This window comes from Anastrepha ludens, chromosome 3, assembly GCF_028408465.1.
Source record: "Anastrepha ludens isolate Willacy chromosome 3, idAnaLude1.1, whole genome shotgun sequence".
Taxonomy (NCBI): domain Eukaryota; kingdom Metazoa; phylum Arthropoda; class Insecta; order Diptera; family Tephritidae; genus Anastrepha; species Anastrepha ludens.
In genome coordinates, this window is record NC_071499.1 from 27,686,514 (window position 1) to 27,711,049 (window position 24,536).

The 24,536-nt window shown below is 37.5% G+C and overlaps 3 protein-coding genes across 3 annotated transcripts; 2 read left to right on the plus strand and 1 right to left on the minus strand.

Moving 5' to 3' along the window:
- Positions 1–1,440: 1,440 nt before the first annotated feature.
- Positions 1,441–10,086, plus strand: LOC128857245 (probable arginine--tRNA ligase, cytoplasmic). The gene is made up of 5 exons (XM_054092902.1): positions 1,441–1,601; positions 1,666–1,806; positions 1,862–2,244; positions 2,311–2,640; positions 8,818–10,086. Exons 1-5 carry the CDS (start codon positions 1,560–1,562, stop codon positions 9,968–9,970), a joined length of 2,049 nt encoding a protein of 682 aa, XP_053948877.1. The 5' UTR covers positions 1,441–1,559; the 3' UTR covers positions 9,971–10,086.
- A 296-nt stretch (positions 10,087–10,382) lies between these two features.
- On the plus strand, positions 10,383–15,120 carry LOC128857246 (UPF0415 protein C7orf25 homolog). Its single transcript, XM_054092903.1, has 6 exons — positions 10,383–10,598; positions 13,187–13,376; positions 13,440–13,576; positions 13,634–13,916; positions 13,982–14,253; positions 14,319–15,120. The coding sequence occupies exons 1-6, from the start codon at positions 10,440–10,442 to the stop codon at positions 14,397–14,399; spliced, it is 1,122 nt and encodes a 373-aa protein (XP_053948878.1). The 5' UTR covers positions 10,383–10,439; the 3' UTR covers positions 14,400–15,120.
- On the minus strand, positions 14,647–23,480 carry LOC128857248 (odorant receptor 13a). Its single transcript, XM_054092906.1, has 6 exons — positions 22,866–23,480; positions 22,257–22,727; positions 22,084–22,183; positions 21,855–21,962; positions 14,782–15,024; positions 14,647–14,712 (listed from the first exon to the last, which is right to left on the minus strand). Exons 1-6 carry the CDS (start codon positions 23,225–23,227, stop codon positions 14,647–14,649), a joined length of 1,350 nt encoding a protein of 449 aa, XP_053948881.1. The 5' UTR covers positions 23,228–23,480.
- Positions 23,481–24,536: the final 1,056 nt, after the last annotated feature.

Below are 24,536 nucleotides of genomic sequence, written 5' to 3' on the forward strand. Positions count from 1 at the left end.
AACAAATACGACCGGGTTAAGTTACTGTACCCAAATCGCATCTATTTAAGTTGATATCAGTAACAGTTGATTTGATTTTTTTATTTGCCTTTGCTTGGGGACTGTCAAAATGAGATATTTATTTACATTTTATTTGTTTACGGTTTCATTTTAAAATTATGACAATTATCTCGGCACATTTTTGTTAAAAATTAATTTTCAATAAACAGAAAAACAAAATATTTAAATATTGAAAGTATCTTTTGAAAGGGGAATAAATTCCTTTTCCTAGTCCCGAGTGGTTCCGTTGGTCCATCATGTGTAAAACGATGACGGAGGAAACGCACATTAGCATCATTGTGATGTTCCCACGACAGTCGGTTCTACGTTACCGAAACGATCCGGTTTTATATCCAGTCAAGGATTGTCACTTCAGCGTATTCCCAGTATATGTGTTGGGAACTTTTATGCTGCTACTACAGTAACAGTAACTTTGTCAATAGCTCCCCGGCTTTCCATACTCGTAATGTTCCAGTTCTTCAGTCATTTTGCGAATAATCGCGGCATGCTCTATTGGTTACGTCATATATTCAGATATTTGCATCCACTTGCATTTATGAAAAACAAATCATTAAAGCAGCATCTCGATTTTGTTTGATTTTTTCTTTCAAATCATCAACAATGCTCTAAAAATAAATTATTTCTGCCAAAGCGATCTCGCCCACCTTAGAAATACTCAGCTTAAGTATGATAGAATACAAGGTTGCGCCTTCCGAATTTACTGTGTCGTCAGGCCGCGTAAATAAACAAAAGAAGGGGAATTATTTGTTTGTGAAAAGGGAAGAGTAGGCGAAAACAATAGAAACTACCAAACACAAGACGTTCCCCCTCTCTACGCACATATTGGGTGAAATTTTTTCCCTGCAACAACAACAACAACCAAGCGCAAGAAGTTACGCACATACACACACACAGTTTTGTTCGGCGTGTTCCGTATAAAGACGCAAAAAAATGCATATGGAGACTTTACATTTATATATGCTTTCGCAATTTTTGTTGTGCTTTAAATTTATTACTATTAGTTTGTTAAAATGATTTGGGCAATAAATGAAATGAAAAGATATGTTTAATTTAAATCTTCAAATCATAATATCAAAAAGCCATTCACTGAATATTCACAAAAAAGTAATCTCTAATATTGTTTGTTTTATATTATTATGCTTCATGACGTCAGCCAGTTGTTGAAATCGCGAAAAATATATAGGCGGTTTTCTTAAGTCGCCACCTTTAGTTTCTGTTCAATACGATTGGATTGTGAATGACGAATTAGACCACAAATTACGTGGCGTTGGAACATAGCATTATGTGTTGGAAAATTATCAATATTTCGATAAACATATATTGACATTTTGATATATATCGATATGTTTTACCAAATCTAGCGGCTTGAGTTGTTGTTTTCAATTTATAAGTTTGTTTCTCTTCCATGTGGTTGGTCTAGTGACGTTTTCGCGTCCACGAATAATAAAATTTTATATATTTTCACTCAAATTTTGTATAATAATATTCTAGGAGCCGTAATGTGTTCATTAGAACATGAAGCTGCTGTTGTGGATGAAATGGTTTGCAATAGAACAATGAAAAATATTTGTGTGAATACTTCACTGTTTCCATTTCGCCCTATAGGAGCAGTTGACAGCCCATTTGCGTACACAAATAGAAAATACCAAACGTGGCGAAGGATTTGAGTTTGAAGATGATGAAGAGTACGCAAAGTTAAAGATGGAGAATACTAAATTAAAACATCGCCTAGCGATCTTGAACAAGGTGACTTAATCGTTTTTATTAATTCGTAAAATATTTTAATATTTCATCATCCAAGGCGATTGTTGCCGAAGAGAACTCTCAAGGGTCGCCTTCTGCAGTCGTGAATCAATATGCATCAGCTGCACTGCCAACCACTGATAGTGAAATGATTTCGATAACCGAACATATTACAGATTTATTTACAAAAGCCATCGCTGTAGCATTCCCACATCTTGCCGGCACTTCAGCTATAATATCACCAGTGAGTGCAACTACTCCTAAGTTTGGAGATTATCAGTGCAATAGTCCCATGTCACTAGCAAAAACGTTAAAGGCCTCTGGCATAAATAAATCGCCGAGGGACATAGCCAATGAAATAGTTAAACATGTTGCGCAATCTCCACTTTTGGGTAGAACCGAGATTGCGGGAGCTGGTTTCATCAATGTGTTTCTCAAGAAGTATAATATTATATTATATGCTTTCCCAATTATATAAAATTAAATTGATTATTTTTTTAAATGTAGAGATTATGCTGTTAGTGCAATTTCCAACTTGTTGCGGTATGGAGTTAAACCACCAGCCTGCCGAAAGCAACGAATACTCGTGGACTTCTCTTCACCGAATATAGCCAAACAGATGCACGTTGGTCATTTGCGTTCGACTATTATTGGTGAGTCTATTTGCCGTTTGCTGGAGTTTTTAGGACACGACGTTTTGCGCATCAATCACTTGGGTGACTGGGGTACACAGTTTGGCATGTTAATTGCACACTTGGAGGATCGTTTTCCCAATTTCGTAACCGAAAGTCCGCCTATTGGCGATTTACAAGCATTCTACAAGGAATCGAAGAAGAGGTAAACATTATGCATTTTATTGGTATTCAATCATTATTTTTTAATATTATCTAAAAAAATTCACACGTTTTGATCAGAATCTTTAGAAAAATTTCGATTGCTCGACATTTTTTATATGAAAGAAAATACTCGGCACCAAAAAAAAAAAAATTGCAAAAAATCAACACGATTTTTAAGCCAGTCCAAACTTGCACCTTGTACTTTATGAAATTTTTGTGAACTCTTTCGAATTTTTATACTTTGATTTATATGATATTTGTAGAATGAACTCTTAGAATACTTTCTTTAGAAAAACGTACAAAAAAAAAAACGTATAAAAAGTTACATGCGACATACTGTAAATATGGAGATATGTTCCACAATTTGAATGGAAATCCATAAATATAATATAAACAAAAGCAATTAATTTTGATTACAAAAAAAAAAATTAAAATTAGTGTACAGTGAAAATTCAATCCATAATTAAAAATCATATAAAAATTCTAATTGAAATTATGAATAAAAATCAATTTTGGTACTTTCTACTTGATAACAAGCGTACACGTTTGTTATGGATTGGATCAAAAATGCTATCATCAGTAGATATGTCAGATAGTCCTGTCCAGCTGATGGGCTTTATTCAAGTTATTAACTGCTTCTGTTGGTTTTTTCGTTGCAAAAAAATCTGTTATTAGCGACTCTTTTTTCCTTTCTCGAGTTATCTGTACAAGGTGGTTTTTGCACCTTATCGGAAAACCTATAATTTTTGCAATTGTCGTCTTACGTCAGTCATATTTGACACTTGTTTGCCTGACACACAAGCAATGGAGCGCGTAAAGGTCAAAGTTATTTTTTTTATTCATTAAAAAATTATAGAAAAAAAAGAGGTTGTCTGTAAAGTCGGTTTACTGACGATAGTTTAACGTGACAACGTTATAAGAAAATATTGATGGAATGGTTGCAATTTTCAAAACAAAATTTTAATTTTATTTGTTTGATAGATATTTTGGTAAATGGCAATGGTCAAGTTACATTTACCCAAACGTGAAAAATGACGAAACATTTATCAAATTCATGAAAGATATCTTCAATTTCGATTGTGCATCAGACGTTAATAAGTCAACAACACTAAGAGGCACCATCATCGATTTGCCTTTTTCAAGACACATTACACTTGAAACACTCCCTTTCATTTCCTACTTTTTCTATCATCGTCCTATTCTCACCAAAGAAATGGTTCATTACCATGCACACAGGAAGAAGGCATATGCAAATACAAGTATAATATGTGAATTTATATACCTACATATGCGCATATACATACATATATATGCTCACTTAAGTAGGAGAGAGCAAGATGTCGAACGTTGCCGTTCGTTTGCTTTGATTGCTTTGTCGTTCGTACCGCGTACATACATAAATAGAAGTTGTAATAATTCGGTTGATTTGCTTATCCGGTGTTAAAAGCAATAGTCGCGGTAAAATGGCTAACGCTTTAGCCAACATCGAAAAATTAAGTGGGGAAAATTATACCACTTGGTGTATTCAGTTAAAGAGTTTACTGATTACTCTAGATTTGTGGAGTGCAGTCGTTGATAAGTGTCCGAAGGAGGAGCCTGGAAAGACCACCTGGATAGTATGCGACAGGAAGGCTCTCGCTACTATAACATTGAGCGTCAAGCCAAGTGAGCTGATACATATTAAAAACTGTACCACAGCAAAAAGTGCATGGGACACGTTGAACGCGCTCTACAAGGCAGATACAGCGTGTAGGAAAGTGAACCTATTTAAAAAACTGATCCGATTTCAATTCAGAAGCAGCGAGAAGTTTTCAGCTCAATTGAAGGAGTTCTGCTGTATTGTAGATGACTTAAAAGAAGTTGGCATATCCATGGAGGACGACTTTTTATCAATTTTGTTGCTTTGCTCACTACCAGACGAAATGGAGAATTTTGTGGTGGCAATCGAGAGCAGGGACGCATTGCCGAAATTGGATAATCTCGTCGCGAAGATTCTGGAAGAGGAGCAAAGGCACGGCGACAAATGCAGTAGCGCAGAAACGGCTTTTTCGGCAAACGAATCGAAAAGACGCGTTGGATTTTTTCGAAATAAAAGCAGCGGCGGCAGAGGCGTAAGGAGTGAGGTTGGTGTAGGTAGCGACAGAGGCGCTGGCAGCGGCAACAGCAGCAGAACAAGACAAAAGGAAAGTGGAACAGCGAACGAAAGCACAACTTCCAGCAGGTACAACAACTACAATAGAAAGTGCTTTAAGTGTGGACGGAGAGGTCATATACGTTCTCAGTGCAGTTTTCAATCCAATAATTCCCTCGTAGATGATAAAGCTTGGTCGTTAGTAGAGAAAGCGGAGAATTTGAGCGAGACTTGGATAATCGACAGTGGCGCAACGTCTCACATGTGCAAAGATGCAAAATTGTTTAGTTCTCTTGTTTGTGTGAAACATAGAATAGTTTTAGCTTCAGGTGCTTGCGTTTATGCACGCGGAAAGGGCACGGTTAATCTGAAAACAAAGTACACAACTGTTAATTTGAGAGACGTTTGGTATGTACCTGATCTACATTCCAATTTTTTTTCCATCGCTAAAGCTGCAGAGAGTGGAAATGTCATCACATTTACAGAAAATAATGCCATAATGCAAAACAAAAACAAAAAAAACAATTCTTACTGGTGCATTGGAAAATGGCATATATGTTGCTAACGTTTTAGTGAGCAAAAGTGCGGACTGTGTAAATGGGGTTAGTGATGACGCGAGTGATTGGCATAGGCGGTTTGGCCACATAAATACAAATGATTTAAATAAACTTTCAAAAATGAATATGGTAAATGGTTTGAACTTTAAAATTTCAAAAAACATTGAATGCTTTACGTGCGCGGTATGCAAAATCCATAGTAAGCCTTATGTGAAATATAGCGGCATTTATACAAAAAGTGTATTAGAACTTGTACATACGGACTTGTGCGGGCCTATGGGTGTGAATTCGGTTGGCGGTGCATCGTATTTCATATCATTTATAGATGATTACTCGCGATATAATGCAGTGTATTTTTTAAAAAGAAAATCCGAAGCTTTTGATATGTTTAAACTTTTTGCTGCGACCGCGGAGAAGCAGACTGGCCGCAAAATAAAAACGATTCGTAGTGACAATGGGAGAGAATTCGTCAACTCTCAGTTTAAAAATTGGTTACGAGAAAAAGGTTCGAAAATTCATTTGAATTAAATTTAAGGGACAGTGATGTCAACGAAGAAACATTTTTTATTGAACTTCAATCAAAACCAAGTAGCGCTGAAGAAGCGTTAGTAAGCGAAGACAGACGTGACGAGCGTGAAGACGAAGGCAGCGAGCATGAAGAACATGAAAGAGCTGAGACTGAGTCTGATTACGAGGAGGCTGTTACTGTAAACAATAACAAGAGGAAGCGAGGAAGGCCAAAAATGGTGCGTACAGGAGGTGTAGGAAGGCCGAGAAAAGTCTATTGTACAGAGGCTGGTCCGGAGATGCTGAACTCTGTTATTGAAAATCCGAACACGGTCAGTGAGGCGCTAAACTCTAAAGATGCTGACAGGTGGAAAGAGGCAATGAGAGTAGAGTATGAATCGTTGGTGCGGAACGCAACATGGGACTTGGTGGATCGGCCAGCTCATAAAAATGTTATCGGCTGTAAATGGGTTTTCGCAATAAAACGTAATCCGGATGGCTCAATTGAGAAGTTTAAGGCGAGGCTAGTTGCGATGGGTTGCGCACAAAAATACAACGTGGATTACTGCGAAACATTTGCTCCGGTGGTACGTCATTCAACAATTCGCCTAATTTTGGCATTGGCCGCGAAACACAAGTTGCTGGTTAACCACATAGACATTGTTGCTGCATACTTGAACGGCGATTTGGAGGAGACGGTTTATATGTGTCAGCCACCCATGTTTGGAGATTCGAAAAATGTTAATAAGGTATGCAGACTTAAAAAGGCTTTATATGGCCTGAAGCAAGCCGGTCGAGAATGGAACCGGAAAGTTACGCAAATATTGCTGAAGATGGGATTCGTAAGGTGCAAGTCGGATCCATCGGTTTATATTCGTCGTGGTAATGCGAATGTTAGCATTATTGCTCTCTACGTAGACGATATGATCTTGGCATGCTCAAACAAGCATGAGATGCGGAGTATAATAGAAGCATTGAATCAATACATTGAAGCGGTCGATCGCGGGCAGATATCATTTTATTTGGGGATGGAAGTTGAACGGGATGGTGATCGAGGTGACATCACTATACATCAGAAGCGATATGTCGAGCAACTTCTTCAACAATGGGGCATGGAAGATTGTAAACCAGCGGCAACTCCATGGGCTCCAGGCACGGTGCTTCATAAATGTGACAAGCAGTGCAGTGACTTGAAGGCGAAGGACTACCAAAGTCTTATTGGCGGGCTGATGTATCTGGCTGTCATATCTCGTCCGGATATTGCACATGTGGTGTCAAAGTTATCTCAATATAACTCACATCCGCATACAGAGCACATGCAGGCGGCAAAATACGTTCTTCGATATTTGAAGAAAACCCCTTATGGTAAATTAACATTTTCTGCTAATTTTGAGAATTTTGTGTGTTTCACAGACGCTGACTGGGGTAGCGACAGCTTGGACAGGAAGTCCTATACAGGTTATTTTGTTACAATGGCTGGTGGAGCAATAGCTTGGGAGTCGCGAAAGCAGTCTGTGGTTGCGTTAAGTTCGATGGAAGCTGAGTACATAGCATTATGCCAAGGTACTAAAGAAATAGTTTTTCTTCGTGGTCTGTTGAATGAGTTGGGTTACCTGGAATATACGAGAGGCCCTACTTTGATTTTGTGTGACAACCAGAGTGCGCAATTTATGGTGAAAAATCCCATGGTGCAGAAACGAAGCAAACACATCGACATTCGATACCATTACATACGAGAGAAACACGAATGCGGACAAATTGAGGTCGAGTATGTTCCGACAAATGAGAATGCAGCCGACATACTTACCAAAGCATTGGGGAAGCAGAAGCATATTGAGAATTGTAACTTAATGAATATTGAAATGTAAACTTGAATTTTTAAATGTACCGGCTTGGTTTGAAGGGGCGTTTGTTGAATTCTAAATACAACTCTGCAAACCAATCCTACTCTCTTGTACTTCACTTACATGGAACTTTATACTTGTACAATTATACGTTAGATAGTAGGCGATGCCAAAAGAACTTTGTACTTATTAAACATTAGATAGTAGGCGATGACAAAAAATGTAAAAACGGCAGTTAGAATAAAAACGTGAATTACATCGGCACGACTTTTTCTTTCTCTGCGCGGAAATACTGCTTCAATATACATATACAATTCCGCGCAATTTTCAAAAAGAACAAATCTATATGTAAAGATGCATACAAATCATATGGACATATCAAATAGTATATGAATCTATTCCGTACGCAAGCAAATGTAAGCTAATGTGCTTGAACTGCAAACGAGAGCGCGGAACGAACGACAAAGAGCATAATCGGCCCCCGCGTTCGGCAACGTTCGACATCTGGCTCTGTCCTACTTGAGTGAGCATATATATGTATGTATATGCGCATTTGTATATAAATTCACATACTTGTATTTGCATATGCCTTCCTCCTGTGTGCATGGTACTCGTAATGAACCATTTCTCTGTTGAGAATAAACGATGATAGGAAAAATAGGAAATGAAAGGAAGTGTTTCAAGTGTAATGTGTCTTGAGAAAGTCAAAACGATGATGGTGCCTCTTAGTGTTGTTGACTTATTAACGTCTGATGCACAATCGAAATTGAACATATCTTTCATGAATTAGATAAATGTTTCGTCATTTTTCACGTTTGTGTAAATGTAACTTGACCTATTCCATTGCAATTCCATTTACCTCCTCCTCTATATCCATACAAACTATCTATCAAACAAATAAAATTAAAATTTTGTTTTGAAAATTGCAACCATTCCATCAACATTTTCTTATGACGTTGTCACGTTAAACTATCGTCAGTAAACCGACTTTACAGACAACCTCTTTTTTTTTGTTAAATGTAAAGTAAGTGAAAATGCAATTTAACTTTTTGAACAAATGTAAACAGTACAAATTTCTATTTCCATTCACTTATTGTTAAACTAAATTTTACTAATTACCAATTTTTGTTTTTTACCAGATTCGATGAAGACGAGGTATTCAAAAAGCGAGCTTATAATTGCGTTGTGCTATTACAAAACGGCGATCCGAATTCAATTAAAGCGTGGACACAAATTTGCGATGTTTCGCGTCAAGAGTTCCAAAAAATCTATGACCGCTTAGATATAACACTTAAACCACTCGGTGAGTCTTTCTATCAGTCACGCATGAAAGAAGTTATAAAGTTATTGGAATCCAAGAACCTACTCGAAGAAGATGATGGCCGCATAATCATGTGGCCAGGTGAACGATCATCAGGCATACCATTGACGATCGTCAAATCGGATGGAGGATTTACATACGACACCTCGGACATGGCTGCGATCCGTTATCGTTTAGAAGAACAAAAAGCCGAGTGGCTGATATACGTCGTAGACTCTGGTCAGAGTACACATTTGCAAAATATTTATCGTGCCGCCGAACGTGCCGGTATTTTCAATCCGAAAATACATCGTGCTGATCATGTTAATTTCGGTGTGGTGCTAGGAGAGGATGGTAAAAAATTCAAGACACGTTCCGGTGAGACAGTAAAGCTTTCCGATCTACTGGATGAAGGATTAAAACGAGCGCTGGATAAATTGTTGGAAAAGGAGCGTGATAAAGTGCTTACACCAGAAGAATTGAAAGCAGCTCAGGAATCGGTCGCCTATGGTTGCATAAAGTATGCCGATTTAAGTCACAATCGTACAAGCGAGTATGTGTTCTCCTTCGACAAGATGTTGGAAGATCGCGGCAATACAGCCGTGTATCTACTCTATGCGTTTACGCGAATCTGTTCGATTTCACGCAATTGCGGCGAGGACTTTTCCGATCTGGCTAAAGTGCTGGATAGTGGTGCTACTATCGAATTGGAACACGAGAAGGAATGGAAATTGGCGAAGACTCTATTGAAGTTCCCCGATGTGCTGATTAAAATTTCAAAGGATCTTCTCTTGCATACACTCTGTGAATTCTGCTATGAAATTTGTACTGTGTTCTCCGAATTCTATGACAGTTGCTATTGCATTGAGAAAAATAAAAGTGGCGAAATTGTTAAGGTCAACCGTGGGCGCATCTTGTTGTGCGAAGCTACGGCCGCTGTGCTGAAGCAGTGCTTTTATATTTTGGGCTTAAAGCCTGTTTCTAAGATTTAAAATTTGCGTTCATCACACTAGCGTAGCTATTAATCTAGTGATGTATTATTTTTTCACAGAACATGACGTTTGATAAAATTAAACAATAATAAAGATGGAAGGCTATTGAATACGAAGCGATTTTTTTATCTTTTTAATTATTCATTTGTCACCTAACTGCATTTACAAAGTTGATGTAGATTGTAGAGATGATTGGCATAAATAAGATGTAACTCTTTATAAAATAACAACATTTACTTATAATTATAAATTTCTGTAAGATATTTAATTAATTAGTAGCCTATCAAAATATTACATATAAAGTTTTAATTTGTCTTTGAAACTTGCAGTGTTTTTTTCTTCTGTTTTTGGGGGATTTTTATTTGACGCTAGTCACATTGTCATTTTCCCGTAGTTGTGTTGTTGTCACAGCACAGCTGATTCATATTCATTTTTCGTATGGAAGGGTTTGCTAAGTTTAGTTTTTGCAATGGATAATGAAATTTCCTTTGAGGAACTTGTGAATCGTGCCGACGAGAAAATAAAACTTGGTCATGAGCTAATTGAAGAATTGGAGGAATATGTCCAAATTGGCGGTGTACAAAAAATTCAGCGTAAAATCAGTCAGGAAGTCAAGTTCTTGAAGAAGGTAAAGAAGTGTTGTCAATAGTGGATTATATCAATATTTTTTCAATGCAAGCAAAACTTGTTTGAAATGCAAACTAATATTTCCAAAGATTTTTGAATTTTTAGTATCAAAATCGATGTCGTGATTAATGAAGTGTTGCCATTGAAGGGACAAGCGATAGCCGGATTTGAAACTTAACCAATTCCGATGGCGCGTTCAAATGGCGAGCGTACGTTTAGTGCTTGCTGTAGGGGGAAGTTATGTACATATGTTGGCAGATTTTAATTTTTCCCGTGTGCAATTTATTTAATTTATCTTGTGTGGCGATTGTTATGATGGTAGCTTAGCTCTGTTGCTGCGTTATCGAACCCGCATACTGAAGCTCCGGGACACAAGCGAGTACACACGGCGCAGTGGCAGAACATCATCACAAGCAAGCCCACCAAAACTAATCTATGGTCACATAACAGATAAAATAACATTTTAAAATCTGCCAAAACACATAACTTCTATCTACAGTCCTAAAAGGCCTAGGAATCCTTAAGCCTGGCAGCGCATGTGCATGTCGTGTGGTTGCTCTATGTAGATGTAGCCTTGGCTTTGTAGATGTAAATAAAGCGGCTGTGCAGGCCAAACAGGTTTTACTATGCATATGGGACCCAATATTTTATATATATGGGCAGCTTGCGTGGTGATGCGAATATACAGTCTATCCCATCCAACTGTCAACCTCACCTTCACGCGGTACCTTCTGTCTGAGCAAACGAGGCTCTGACAACCGAGCACAGGCGGTATAACTTTAACACCCCACACAGAGGAAATGCTGTCCCCATCCAGTATAACAGTATAACTGATTACCGGTCTGGAGAATCAGTTGGCAGTGCCAGTACCAGTACCAGAATCGGGTGCGGTAAGCCAAACACCTATTAATCTAAATTTTTTTTAGATTAATGAAACCACAAAGTGGCCCTATGTTGGACACCGGAGTTCTAGGATTTTGTGGTGATGATCCATATATATGTAAATATATATATATATAATTGGCGCTTACACGCCTTTTGGATCGTGCGCCTATTTGGGGTCTTGATGTCTAGCCACAAATGGGGGAACCTACAGTTTTAAGCCACCTTCCCGAACGGCTAATGGCATAAATACATGCGGAGGTTTGTCATTGCCTGTTGAGGGGCTACCGCTTTAGAAACAACTCTTTCTATCGTATCAAAATCGGCCATTTTTTAAACATATTTTTAAAGGTGATAAAATAATAATATTATTTTAAAGCTTTAACACAACTTTATATAACCTTTCGAGAGTGCAAAAAAAATTGTTTTAATTTTTTCCCCCAAAATGGCGGTTCAGGATCATTTCTTGTCGGCTGCCTACGGCGCGATGTCCCAAACTGCTCTATTTATTACTCTTAATCTATCGATCTGAAACAAAAAAATGAAATTGGTTTTTTTATAACATATTAACGGAAAGGATGAATCTATAAAATTAAAAAAAAAAAACAAGTATAAAATTAATTATAAAATAAGGCTTTGAAAAAAGTCAGAATTTAGAGCTATTTTATTGACAATTTTAACCCCCAAAAAGTAATTTATCAACGCGAAATATCTGAAATTTTAGGTTTATCCTTCCGATAGTAATGTACAAAAAGCCCTCACCAAACTTAAAACAAATCAGTCGATAACTGTTTGACTTACAATACGAGCAGTTTTTAAAAATACAGTTTCGAAATAAATGACTTTAAAGTTTTAGCTACAGGAGCGCGCGGGCCGCTCTCTACATAGTTAATGGGATATAGAAGCTATAATATTGGGAATTTCCGCATGGAAATTTCACAATATATTCTTAAGATTCTATATTTTGAGATTATCGAAAAAAAATCGATTTTTTGAGGCTTCTACATGAGGCTCCCCCCTTAATATAGATATATTTAATAATACACAGAGAAAATTTAATATGGCTCCACTGAATATTTTCGAAGTTGTACGCGAATTTGAAAAAACAAAATTATCCTATGGAAAGTGCTTTTCAAACCTTAAACGCGATTTTCTCAAAATGGTGTTTTCAAAGTCGGTGACCAACATTACTCGAAAACGGCTAATATATTTTTTGTAATTAATTTTGTCTTACCGATAAAAATTTTTTATTACAAACAATTTAAGGCCGAAATTTTGGTCAAAAATAAATTTTTTTTTTGAGAAACCCCCATTTTCTCAAAAAAATTTATTTTCTTTATTCCTTCGATTAATTACTAGCTTTAACATTAATTTAACGAAATCGGTTTGGTTTTTTTAATTTCAGAGGATCCAGTTCAGAGATATAGTAGTCACCACATAACGACTTTTTTGAGAGAAGCTCCTGGAGATCAGCTGTAGCTCCTTTCCAAATAATTATTTTTACTAACACTAAGTCTTAAAATACATTTAAAAGATAACATAATATGTGTACAAATTTTTAAATCAATAAATTTAAGTTTTCTCAGAAAAACTTCTGGAAAATTCGCTTTTTTCGGTCTTCTAACTGTATATAACCCCTTAAACATCAGCCAAGGATATACATATGCTTAACATTATTTTTGTTATTGTAATTTTTTATTTTGCCAGGTTATTAAGAATGCAACTCTCAAGCTAAATCACGTGCAATGCAGCAATCTAACGCACTACGCCTTCCTGGTGCAGATCGTGAAATTGCAGCGAGAGGTAGTACACGTCGATTGTGGATTTCCAATTGAGGGACGTAATAACCCGTTGCGCGTGGACATTGTCTGTGAGAATGGTTTGAAGTGGATCAAAGGTAAGTACTAATTTAATTTTGCAATATCAATATAAAATAATTCATTTAATTTCATCCCCACAGCAATTGCACGTAACTCTAAATCATTGACAGATGCGGCCAAAGGCGCGGCCAGTTATGGTGCGCGTAGCATATTAGACCAAGCGCAAGAGTTTGTAGAAGCCAGCGCGCAACATTTGTGCATGTTCAAGCCGCCAAAGGCATGTTTGCGCAATTGATTTTCACATCCCATTTACTCACCCATGCACTTCTTTTAGGTGGTTTTCTATTTCAGCCAAACCATTGACAATGCGCTGATTGAAGAACTGCAAGAGATAGGCATCGAAATAGCTTCGGTAGCCGAACCCTCGGACTGTGATCAGAGTGCAGACATTTTAAATGTGAGCACTCTTAATATAGACATCACTACGCTGTTAGCGTATATTAGCAATGTTTGCAATGGCAGCTGTAATTGGATATTTCGTGAGTCCATACTTACCGAACAGGCAGAAAAAGAACGCCAAGCGCCTTTAAAACCGATTTTGGATAGCCTATTTGAGGGTATGCATTTGCAGTCGAAATTGTACGTGTAGGTAATTTTTCAACAATTTTGTTTATTTTTTAAGGGAAACGTCTTATTTGCTGCCAAACAGCATACAACTCATTTGAGGAGATCATTTCGCTGCTGGCGGGTCCACAGGAGCATCGACGTGCTACAGAGTTGATGGCACGTGTGGAAGTTCTACCAGATGTGGCAACTGTGCCAGATGAATTAGCTGTGATTAAGTTTAGCGGTAAAATAAATCAACGAAGCTTGAAGATTTTCGCCTTCGGCATGCAAATGAAAGCGGTTACAGTGACTTCGAATAAGGCATTTATCCGTTCGGCTAAAATGCAGGTATTGAATTTGTGTGTTGTGTGTGGGGTAAGATGTTCTTTAAAGTTTTCAAAAATGTGCTTTAGGGTATCAATGTTCCAGTATTCACACACCAAGCCAGAGCGTTGACTGAAGCTAAAGAGGCGTCAGGCACACCCATACAATGATCGGCAACTGTAGCGTGAAATGAAGAACAACTGATTTATTACACAAAAGTTGATCTTCATAATTAAAACTCTCAATTCTTTTTGTTAATAGCGAAATGTATTACTGTTAATTGAATGTTACAAGAGTTCGCAAAGTAAGCTTAAATGTTATATATAAACGGTTGGTAGCGTATAGCAACAAATTGTCGGTGACGAAGTGGTTTTATATAATCAAATATTGGTTCTCAGAGCAACGCACTGCCACTTGTTAATTTTCCTCATTCTCGTAGAAGCTCTGCAATAGTGCAAAATAGCTCATGGATGAGCTCATTAACTACAAATAGAATATAAATATATAGCTACTATTGATGTATATATGCATGCTTGTAATAATTTCGAATACCCCTGAAAAGCTGTTTAAGGACAATGTTGAGAACTTCATGGCCGTTATGCAGGTTTGTCGTTGACTGCGCAAAATCATAAACTGTAGCTTCCTGCGAAAGATTGAATCAGTCGAATAATAAACCGTTGGCAATGACTTCAGCGACTGTGGATTATTTCCGACATTATTTTCTACTCTGGTATCGGTAAATATAATATCACTCTCCCAGTTGCATGAATACAAATGGTTGGCCATCTCAAGTGACTAGGGAGTTAAATGTAAGAATTATTGTTTATACATACAAATGTAGATCAAAATAATAAAAACGTAAGAATTTGTTAACAAATATTCAAATGAGAACGAATATGTTTTCAATTCTATCAATTTAGGTTCATTATGTCACATCATTATAACACATCGTTATATCACATCAGTATATCACATCGCATGGTCGCGTGCATCATGTGACTTTATTCACTTCAATCAATGCAATTTCTATAATTCCAGCGGAAGCATGAAAAGTTGCCTACAACAATGTTGCCAGCAACATGTTTATGGTTAGTTCTTGCTGCGTTTTTTGCCACGAATTTTCTTGGGTGTTTGGCCGAGCTGATTTTGTTCCACAAATGGAGGGACCTACAGTTTTACCCCGCCGGAGGTTTGTCATTGCCTGCCGAGGGGTGACCGAAATCAGAAAAAATCTTCCCTATCATTTGAAATTTTATAACAACAGTGGATTTCGAACCCGAGCACTACCGTGTTGTCCGGTAGCCTACAAAACAAAGAAAAGTACAGAAAATCGCTCCGTTTCGCTAGAAAAAAGCTAAAAATCAGATTCGATAGACTTTATGCTGACTACAACGGTACTCAAATACGTATTTGGAAACTAGAAGACGAGGAGATATGAAAGGCTAAAAGGCGATTCTAGGCATTTTAAAATCTATTATATCATCTGGAAAACTACTTGACCCTTTACAACAACACTAAGTACACCATTTGGAAGGTAATTGAAATACTTCTACTTTTGTGTGAGTTTTTCAGAAAATACAGTTTTAATGAAAGAAACAACGAAAACAGTTAAATTAAACGATTTTCGTCGAAAGTTTGCCCAATGAGCGTAATTTAAATATAATTTCTTTAAAAGTTAGATTCATTTACCTTTCATTTGAAAAGACATTTACATTCTGTCAAAAAATATCGGGAATTGTTCTTTTAAAAAGCGCGCGTTACACAAATGTCTACATTTTTTTTGCTGCAATGTTGGTACAACTGCCCTTGTTGTTGTTGTTGTTTTAACAGTAATGGTAGCCCCGTCAGTGTAGGGCATATCACCGGTCGTCTTCGTCTAGCTCATCTAGGGGTAGGCCCAGGAAACATGCTGTTTCGACAGATTGGGTCCAGAGGGACAGGGGTGTTAGATGAGTCGGTTTTAGGGGGCATGCGAAGAGGTGGTTAGTGTCGTGCGGGGTACCTTCACATGCCGGACATGTGTTTGGAATGTCGGGGTCAATTCTGGTTATGTAGGAGTTTAACCTGCTACAGTATCCAGAACGTAGTTGTGCCAGTGTTACACGAGTCTCACGGGGAAGCTGGAGCTCTACGTCTGCAATAGGTGGTGGTTGGACTCCGATTACGGCATTCACAGGACGAGAGTTCATGAAGGTGGTGACGGTCTCCCGGTGGATGTCGTTTATTGACTGTCTAAATACTGTCCGGTCCAGTAGATTGCAGTCAGTTTTGTCCTGGATTTCTCCAGCGTAGTCTAAGAGGTGTCTCCTGACGTGCCTGGGAGGCGGCTCAGGCTCAAGCAGGTGTCTGCGGGGGTGAAACCTAGGGTAACATCCAAGCAGGAACTGCTCGCTGAGCAGTTTGTTATGCTCCACTACTGGGAGCATTTGTGCCTCGTTATGCAGGTGTTGAATGGGGCACATCAGGAGGCAACCGGTCGCTGTCCGAATGGCACTGCGTGTCACTAGTTCCAGGCGACGAGACAGGCGCAGCATAGTTCAGAACCGGCCGACCAATTGCCTTAAATGTCGAAAGCAACAGTTCTTTGTCTTTGCCCCAAGTGCTGTCGGCAAGCGATTTGAGGACCTTGTTGCGATTTTGGACTTTAGTGGCAATTGCGGTTGTATGCGCAGATAACTGTCCTCTATAGTGTCGCTGTGTTTGTGCCGTACCTGCCAATTAACTTGTTTTTGGCATTTAATTAAATCAGTCAACCGCAGGTGTGCTCTGCTTTTTTCACTATGGATAAAAATATCAAACAAAGAATTGGTCTTAACATTTTTTGTGTGTTTTGAATGGGATTTTGTGGGCCGAATCGTTGAAAATGTTGCAGAAAGCCTATGGCGACTGTCGTGGGAACGAGTAACAGTTCGGTATTCGCGAATACTTTTCGACAACTCGGTCTGAAGGGCTCTTATGATTAAAGGGATTTGACACTGTAGCGGCGGTATTGGTCATGTCAGTTTTTGTAGGTCAAATTTTTTGTTAATACAGATACGATTTTTTTTGTAAAGCGTTCTATATTTCATAATATTTTGCAAAAATGGAAAAACAGAGTATGCTGACATATTTTATTTTGCTTATTTCATTTTTGTCTTCTCAACATAAAGTACAAAAAGTGTGCACTCATTTAATTGTAACGAAAAAACAAAAACATACAGAGAATTCATGCCGCAGCTTAAATAATACAGCTAAAAAAGAGCCACTATTTATTTCTAATTTTTAGAGTTTTATATACTACTTTGTTGGGTGGGTATCCTTTATTACCAATTACAGCTTGAAATCTACGTGGCATGTAATCAACAATTTTGTTTGTGAGTTCTGGACTAATTTGATTTTACTCTTCAAGCATCGCCTTTTGAAGATCAGTTTTGTTACGGATGTCATATTTTTTATATTTGACTGCAAAACCACCCACAAATTTACGATGACGTTTCAACAATGTGGGGATTTTTATGTACATTTTAACTATAGGCATCCTCTTTTCGCCAAGAGTTAGCAAGTGGCGAATAGAAGAAGCAACTGGTAAAAATTAACAATTGGCAACGCGGGAATAGAGCTGCCTTAAATTACAAGTGTTTGTACGACAGTAAGTTATGCCAGTCTAATGAGCTAAGCCATACTCGCTAACGGCGAATCTTACTCGATAACTTTGTTGTTGCTTTCGCATGCAAATTTTTCGTCATGTTAATCGAGCATAGGGATAGCGAGCAGGGAAAATGGCGAATAGAAGAGGCCTTATTATTATTATTTTTGACTTGTGCTTGAGGTCGTTATCTGGATAAAAGCGAAAGTCATCTTCAATTTGTAATTTTCTAGCGCTTTGAACCAAATTTTCTTGCAGAAGTTTCAAATAAACAAATTTGTTTAATGCTACTTCGCTGCTAAGTCAAATTTCCAACTCCTTTTTATGACATAAAAGCCCAAACCTTGTTTCCTAGTCGCTCGCGAATTTTGTGGTTTGAGCTCCGTTTTGGCCTCACGCCGTATAAAAAGTCTGTCGTCTGGTACAAAGAAGTTTATTTTTACCTCGTCTGCAAAATGCTAGGGTTACAATTAGCTGGTCACGCCCTAACCGTATTTTTCTTACTTATGTTCTTTGCACTTACGAAAGATATATTACAGGCTATTCTACCACTTAAATTTGTTTCCCTCAGTATTTGTTAAACAGTTTCTGGACGCCAAGTCGTACCTAAATAATGTTTGGCCATTTCAGTTAACTTTGGAGCGCTTATTGCTGGATCTTTCTTCAATTGGCGCACTAACCACTGACATTCTTTCCCTGTGAAGTTTATTTGGGGCCTGTCGTCCCTTATTTACCGTACGATGTCCATGCATAAAGCATTAAATTAGGTGAACGAACTTGAATGTGCAATTTCAGCTTTTACGGTGCGACATTTCTTTTTTGAAATGCTGCAAAACTAAATCATAAATTGAGTACTTTTCTATCGAAATACGGGGTCTCTCTCTTTCTCTAAGCTTCACCGTCTGTGGTGGACCATAGCTTCATCAACAATCCTCCTCCCATTGAGTGTCTCTCTTGCCTTATTTCTCCAGTTACGAACGTTCATCGCTTTTAAGTCTGCTTCGACGTCATCAAGCCAACTCTTTCTTGGTCGGCCTCTCTTTCTTCCTCCAATTGAACGCAAAGTAAACACCCTTTTTTGGATTCTTTAGTTCGGCATTCTTATGATGTGGAAAATCCATCTAATCCGCTGCGCTTTAATGAAACGTATTACATTTTCACCACAACTAAGGTTTTCAATTTTGTTGTTGTAACGGATGCCAACGTGCCGTTTTCAAGCCGATTATTAGAGTAGATTTTTCTCATTATGGTTCTTTCAAATCGCAATAGCTGGTTTATATCATTAACTTTCAGTGTCCAGATTTCAGCACCATAAGTAAGAAAGTTTTATACGTTTTGATTTTCTGCATTCGTGATAAAACCTTTGATTCTGACCAATTTTATATTTGCATGGTACGTCGTTTTAGCAGATTTTATTCTTTTATCTATTGCAATTGATGTGTATTTACTCGCTGATAGAACGAATCCTAAGTATTTGAATTTTTTACACTTACACTTTCAAAAACAAAATCATCTATAGCTAGATTGTTGGCATCCATATTACGTGCTGAGCGAAGCATAAATTTAGTTTTTTCGGCGTTGACATGCAGTCCTATAATTTTTCTTTTGTTTCTAGCAGCTTGAATATGCGAATCACAACAATAATTGTGTTGTATAGTTTGTTTTTGTTTTTTGCTATGATGAGAGCGTCGTCAGCATAAGCACATATTTGAAAATCTTTGTCAAATATTGTTCCGGACAAGTTAATTTCTTTTGGAACTGTGTGCAACATAGGTAAGGTTGAAAATCAGAGCGGACAATGCGTCTCCTTGTTTAACACCAGACAGGGCCTGGAAGGGTTCAGACATTTCACCTTGTATTAGCACCTTGTTGGTAGTATTCTTCGAACTACGGGGTCCCACGGTTAAAAAAAGCGTACATAAAATTTAAAATTCCTTTATATCAAACTCACATCTACAAACTCTTGCATACTAAAAATATAATTTCGTTTATTAAAACTTGCGCCGGAATAGCGGTAATTTTTTTAACTGTATCATTTAAGCTGTGGTGTGAATTCTCTGTATGTTTTTTTTTTGGATTACAGTTAAATTAGTGGACACTTTTTGTATTTTATGCTGAGAAATTAAACAAAACAAAATAAATAAAATATCTGCATACTCTGTTTTTCCATTTTCGCAAAATATGATATTATGAAATACCTATAGAACACTTAACAAAAAAAATGTATCTGTACCAAATAAGATGTGAGTGACTGTTTATCAGTGACTGCATATCCAGCCTGTGCTATCTTGAGGAGTTAGGGGTAGTCAGAATTATCAAAAAATTGGGTTTTTTTTTGCATTTTCTTAAAGTTGAAGTGAATCCGACAAATATAGGGTTTTCTAATAACAGGCGTTACAGGTGAATGGAATGCGCTATCGAAAGATGATTAACGATTTTTTATGGATGGTATTGATCTGGACAACGTTTATTTTTAACAAGACGGCGCTACGTACCCCACAAGCAACGAAACCATTGGTCTTTTACGGGAAAAGTTTCCGGACTGTTTTATCTCTCGAAGAAGCGATCACAATTGGCCACCGAGATCTTGTGATTTAACACCTTGTGACTTTTTTCTTTGGGGTCACGTGAAAGAGAAGGTCTACGCCAACAGCCCAGGGTCGATTCAAGAGCTCAAAGATGGAATCCGTGAGGCTATCGAGGACATAGGGCAGCCACTTTGCAATTCGGTTATGGAAAATTTCTTGAAAAGGATATTGTCCTGTAAGCGTCGTGGTCGTGGTGGTCATTTGCCTGATGTTATTTTCCACTAATGAAATAAATATCCGATCATTTATAATATAATATATTAAAAAATAGCATTTTTCTTTGAATATCAAAATAACACCTCTTATTAAAAAACCCGGCCGCCGTGGCCGAATGGGTTGGTGCATGACTACCATTCGAAATTCAGAATCGGTTCGAATCTCGGCGAAAGATAAAAAAATTAAGAAAAAGGTTTTTCTAATAGCGGTCGCCCCTCGGCAGGCAATGGCAAGCCTCCGAGTGTATTTCTGCCATGGAAAAGCTCCTCATAAAAAGTAACTGCCGTTCGGAGTCAAACTGTAGGTCCCTCTATTTGTGGAACAACATCAAGACGCACGCCACAAATAGGAGGAGGAGCTCGGCCAAACACTTAAAAAGGGTATACGCGCCAATTATATATATATATATATTAAAAAATCCTTTACTTTTCGAGTTATTCAGCAATTAACAAAGGGCGCTCGGGCGCTCCGGAGCAGATAGCAAAACTTTAAATGCGTTTTTCTCAAAACTATGTTTTTTGAACTGGTGATCACTGTAATTTTAAAAACCGCTTGGTAGATTTCAATAAAATTTATACTGCTTTCGAAAAACATAAAAAACTCGTGCCTGATCGAAGGATTTTTTTTTTTAAATTTAAATTTTTTTTAAACATTTAATTGTCAATTTTTTCTCGAAAATCTGCAAAATATTTCCTGAGGCCGCCATATTGTTAATTTTGAAAAACAAAATGCTTCGATCAGGCACATGATTATCTATTAATAAAACTAGTTTCTCTTGTCCGATTGATATTAGTTGAATCTCCAAGGACTTGTGATGATCACCGCAAGGGAATTCTGGAGAAACGGGCTCCACACAAACAGCGGTTACTTTTACAATTATTAATTTTTTTTTTTTAATTTTGCTAAAGTCAATTCGAAACATGATGTATAGTATTAATGCTATGTTTTTAGTTTTGCAGAATAAAATAATTGACTAGCAAAAGAAAATTAATGAAAATCATCATTTTTTCGGGCCTCTGACTACCCCCTAAGGCTTTTCAGAATCTGTTTTTTTTTTAATTTTTTGAGAGCGCTACCAGGTTGTTTTTTTTTTTTTGGAAAATAAAACTCTTAAACAAAGTAGGAAAATCTTCAACTCCAATTCGTAAAAATATGAAGCATGTTTTTTAAGCTTAGCATGGATTTAGAATACAAACGTTTTGAATTATTTTATCGCCGTTCCAGCAAAGCACAAAGAGTTGAGAGAGGGACGAGAAAATGTATACCAAAAATTTGATGTAGTCTCCTATAAACATATTCTTCATCTGCAATGAGATTTTTATGATACAAATTTTTGAAGTAATTTCTTGTTTGTTCGTTTGTTAGTTAGGAAATGTTAATTAAATTTTATTTTTTTGCTTGATCATCACACCACTGTGCACTTACCGTCACTAACTGAAAGCCCACCATGCAAATTAAAAGGGATGAAATCAGAAAATTCACCAGCAAAATCGGACTGAAGAACTCCTCCAAGAGATTGACGAAACTGAAAGATTAAAGAAACAAAAAACTCCCACCCTTTTATACACTCTTCTCACACTCAGTGGCTAGTTGCTCACTCGAATAAAATGCTATGCTTGGCCGCAATTCTGTCCAGCCGTCGGACGCATTCACGCTGATAATCATCCACCGTACCGCGACCAGCTTGAACCGCTGCATACGAATCGGGTATAATATTGTCGATGCGATTGTGTAGAATGCGAAATTGGCCACAAGTATAGGTGACGAAGAAGCCGAATAAGGAGTCCTCAGCGAAGAGCGTAGTCACCACGCAAACACCAGCCCAGGCTGTGAACAAATAGGTGAGCGCATAACGCCAGCCATGATTGGCGTCGTAGGGAAACAACATTTTATAAGGAAATGGTTTGGCAACGGAGTCCAAGTCATGCGGATGATTCACGCTTAGCATATAGAGCTCGACCAATGGCATAACGCAATACATTGTGATGAGGCAGGATTGCAGAACTGAAATCACTTGATATACGCGCATATTGCGGGCACAACCGCGCTCAATGGACACTTGCGAAGATCTGTGAATTGCCAATGAACATTTAGAAATAATAAGAAAAAGTAAGAAAAGTTCAAAGTAAATATTTAATAATAAGAATTTAATTATTTTCTCTTATAATTTTTTTTTTTTGCTGAATTTTTTGAAACTATGCACAGACTTAGTAATCCAGATATGCTGCACGAATTGCGCAATCAATTCATGAAACTCCTTTTGGCGCAGTCGTAAGTGCAGTAAGCGTACAAAATTCAATACGCCCATAAACGTAGTGCAGCCGTTCTCGGTGGTCACCGTTATATTGCCGAAAGTCGTCACAAGAAATGCACTCTGGAATCCGATGGTTATGCCAACCATGGCCACGACGTACCAGGCCCAAGTGCTGTATAGAAAACTAAAATATTTTTCCAATGCATTGGACATTTTGCGCTTTAACGGCCACGATCCATTTAATTTTAACCAAATGCACTGTAAAGGGAATTTAAAGTGCACTGGATCTTTTAACGGCTTCGGATTGAAAAGCATTCTCAAGAAATTCTGACTTCCTCGAATGAACTCTGTTTTTTTTTTAGTTTAGTTGTCCAGATGTACGCTGAATACTGGGAGTACTGGCATTTTGCTGGTGTTAAGTGGTATTTATAAAATCTGTTGGAATACATTTTAGCGTTTAATTTTGTGTAGGCGTGAAACTGCATTAGAATTTCCCTTTAATCGTTCGCGCGATTTGACATATAAACAGAATTTTTAATTTGTTGATTTCGTCAAATTAATCGTTTGGTTGAAATTCAATGGATAGGCTGGCAGAAAATTTGGGTTTTCAGCCATTAATTATATGTTTGTAAGCATGTATGAATGTAGGTATGTGTGTACGAGCTACCGTGTCCAAAAAAATATTTAACGGAATGGGGAGGCGCACGCCTCCTGCGCCGGTTAAAAAGTGCTTGTAACGACAAATGCCGCATATCCTGAATTACCAAACAAATAATGGCATCAGAATTGCAAAATAAAATTGAATTAAAATTATTTAAAGATATGAATACAATAATCGCAGTAAATTAGAAGCCATGATACTTATTTAGTCTATATAAACACAAGGTGGCATGATTAATCATGTAATTTAGTTTTCCGGATAATTTTTTAGATCATCAAAATAAAAAAATGGTTTGAAGTGGTTACAAATGATTCAATGATAAATGGGTTGCTCAGTAAGCAGCTTTCTCGTTCTCTCTTGACAAATCGGCTCCCTTAACAAGACACTTGGTTGCTAGCTCTAGAAATTTTGAGTAAAAGTGGAGGAAAAGTAAAATTTGTAGAAAAAACATTTCATTTTGAAAATGGTCTGCTTACGCGCAACAACTCGCTTAAGAGTTTTCATCGGTATGTTCAGGTCTATGGTAGTATGACATGAAATACACACCGCTTAAGTCAGGACATGATAGAGTAATTGAGGCAATCCGAGATCGATGAGTGGAGAATTTACAAAGCTTTATTTCTTATGATGTGGGGATTTAGACGGAATTCATGTTTTGCAAAGGGAGAATAATTGGATAGTCCCAACGCGATCGATAACATTTCAGGCCTCATTATAAAAAAGTTGGGATTGACGGCACTTGTTTCCAATGAGCCCACCTTCCCATGGATGGATGAAGTATCCAGAGGAGACCTAGCAAAGCACAGTACCAGCATGAAAAAGTTCCACATAAAACCGTAGGTCTTTCCATTTATGGAATAACATCAAGACGCGCGCTACAAATAGAAGGAGGATCTCCGCCAAACACCTAACAGAATTGTACGTGCCAAATATTCATTTCTTTTTAACAGAAAAGTTTCATAT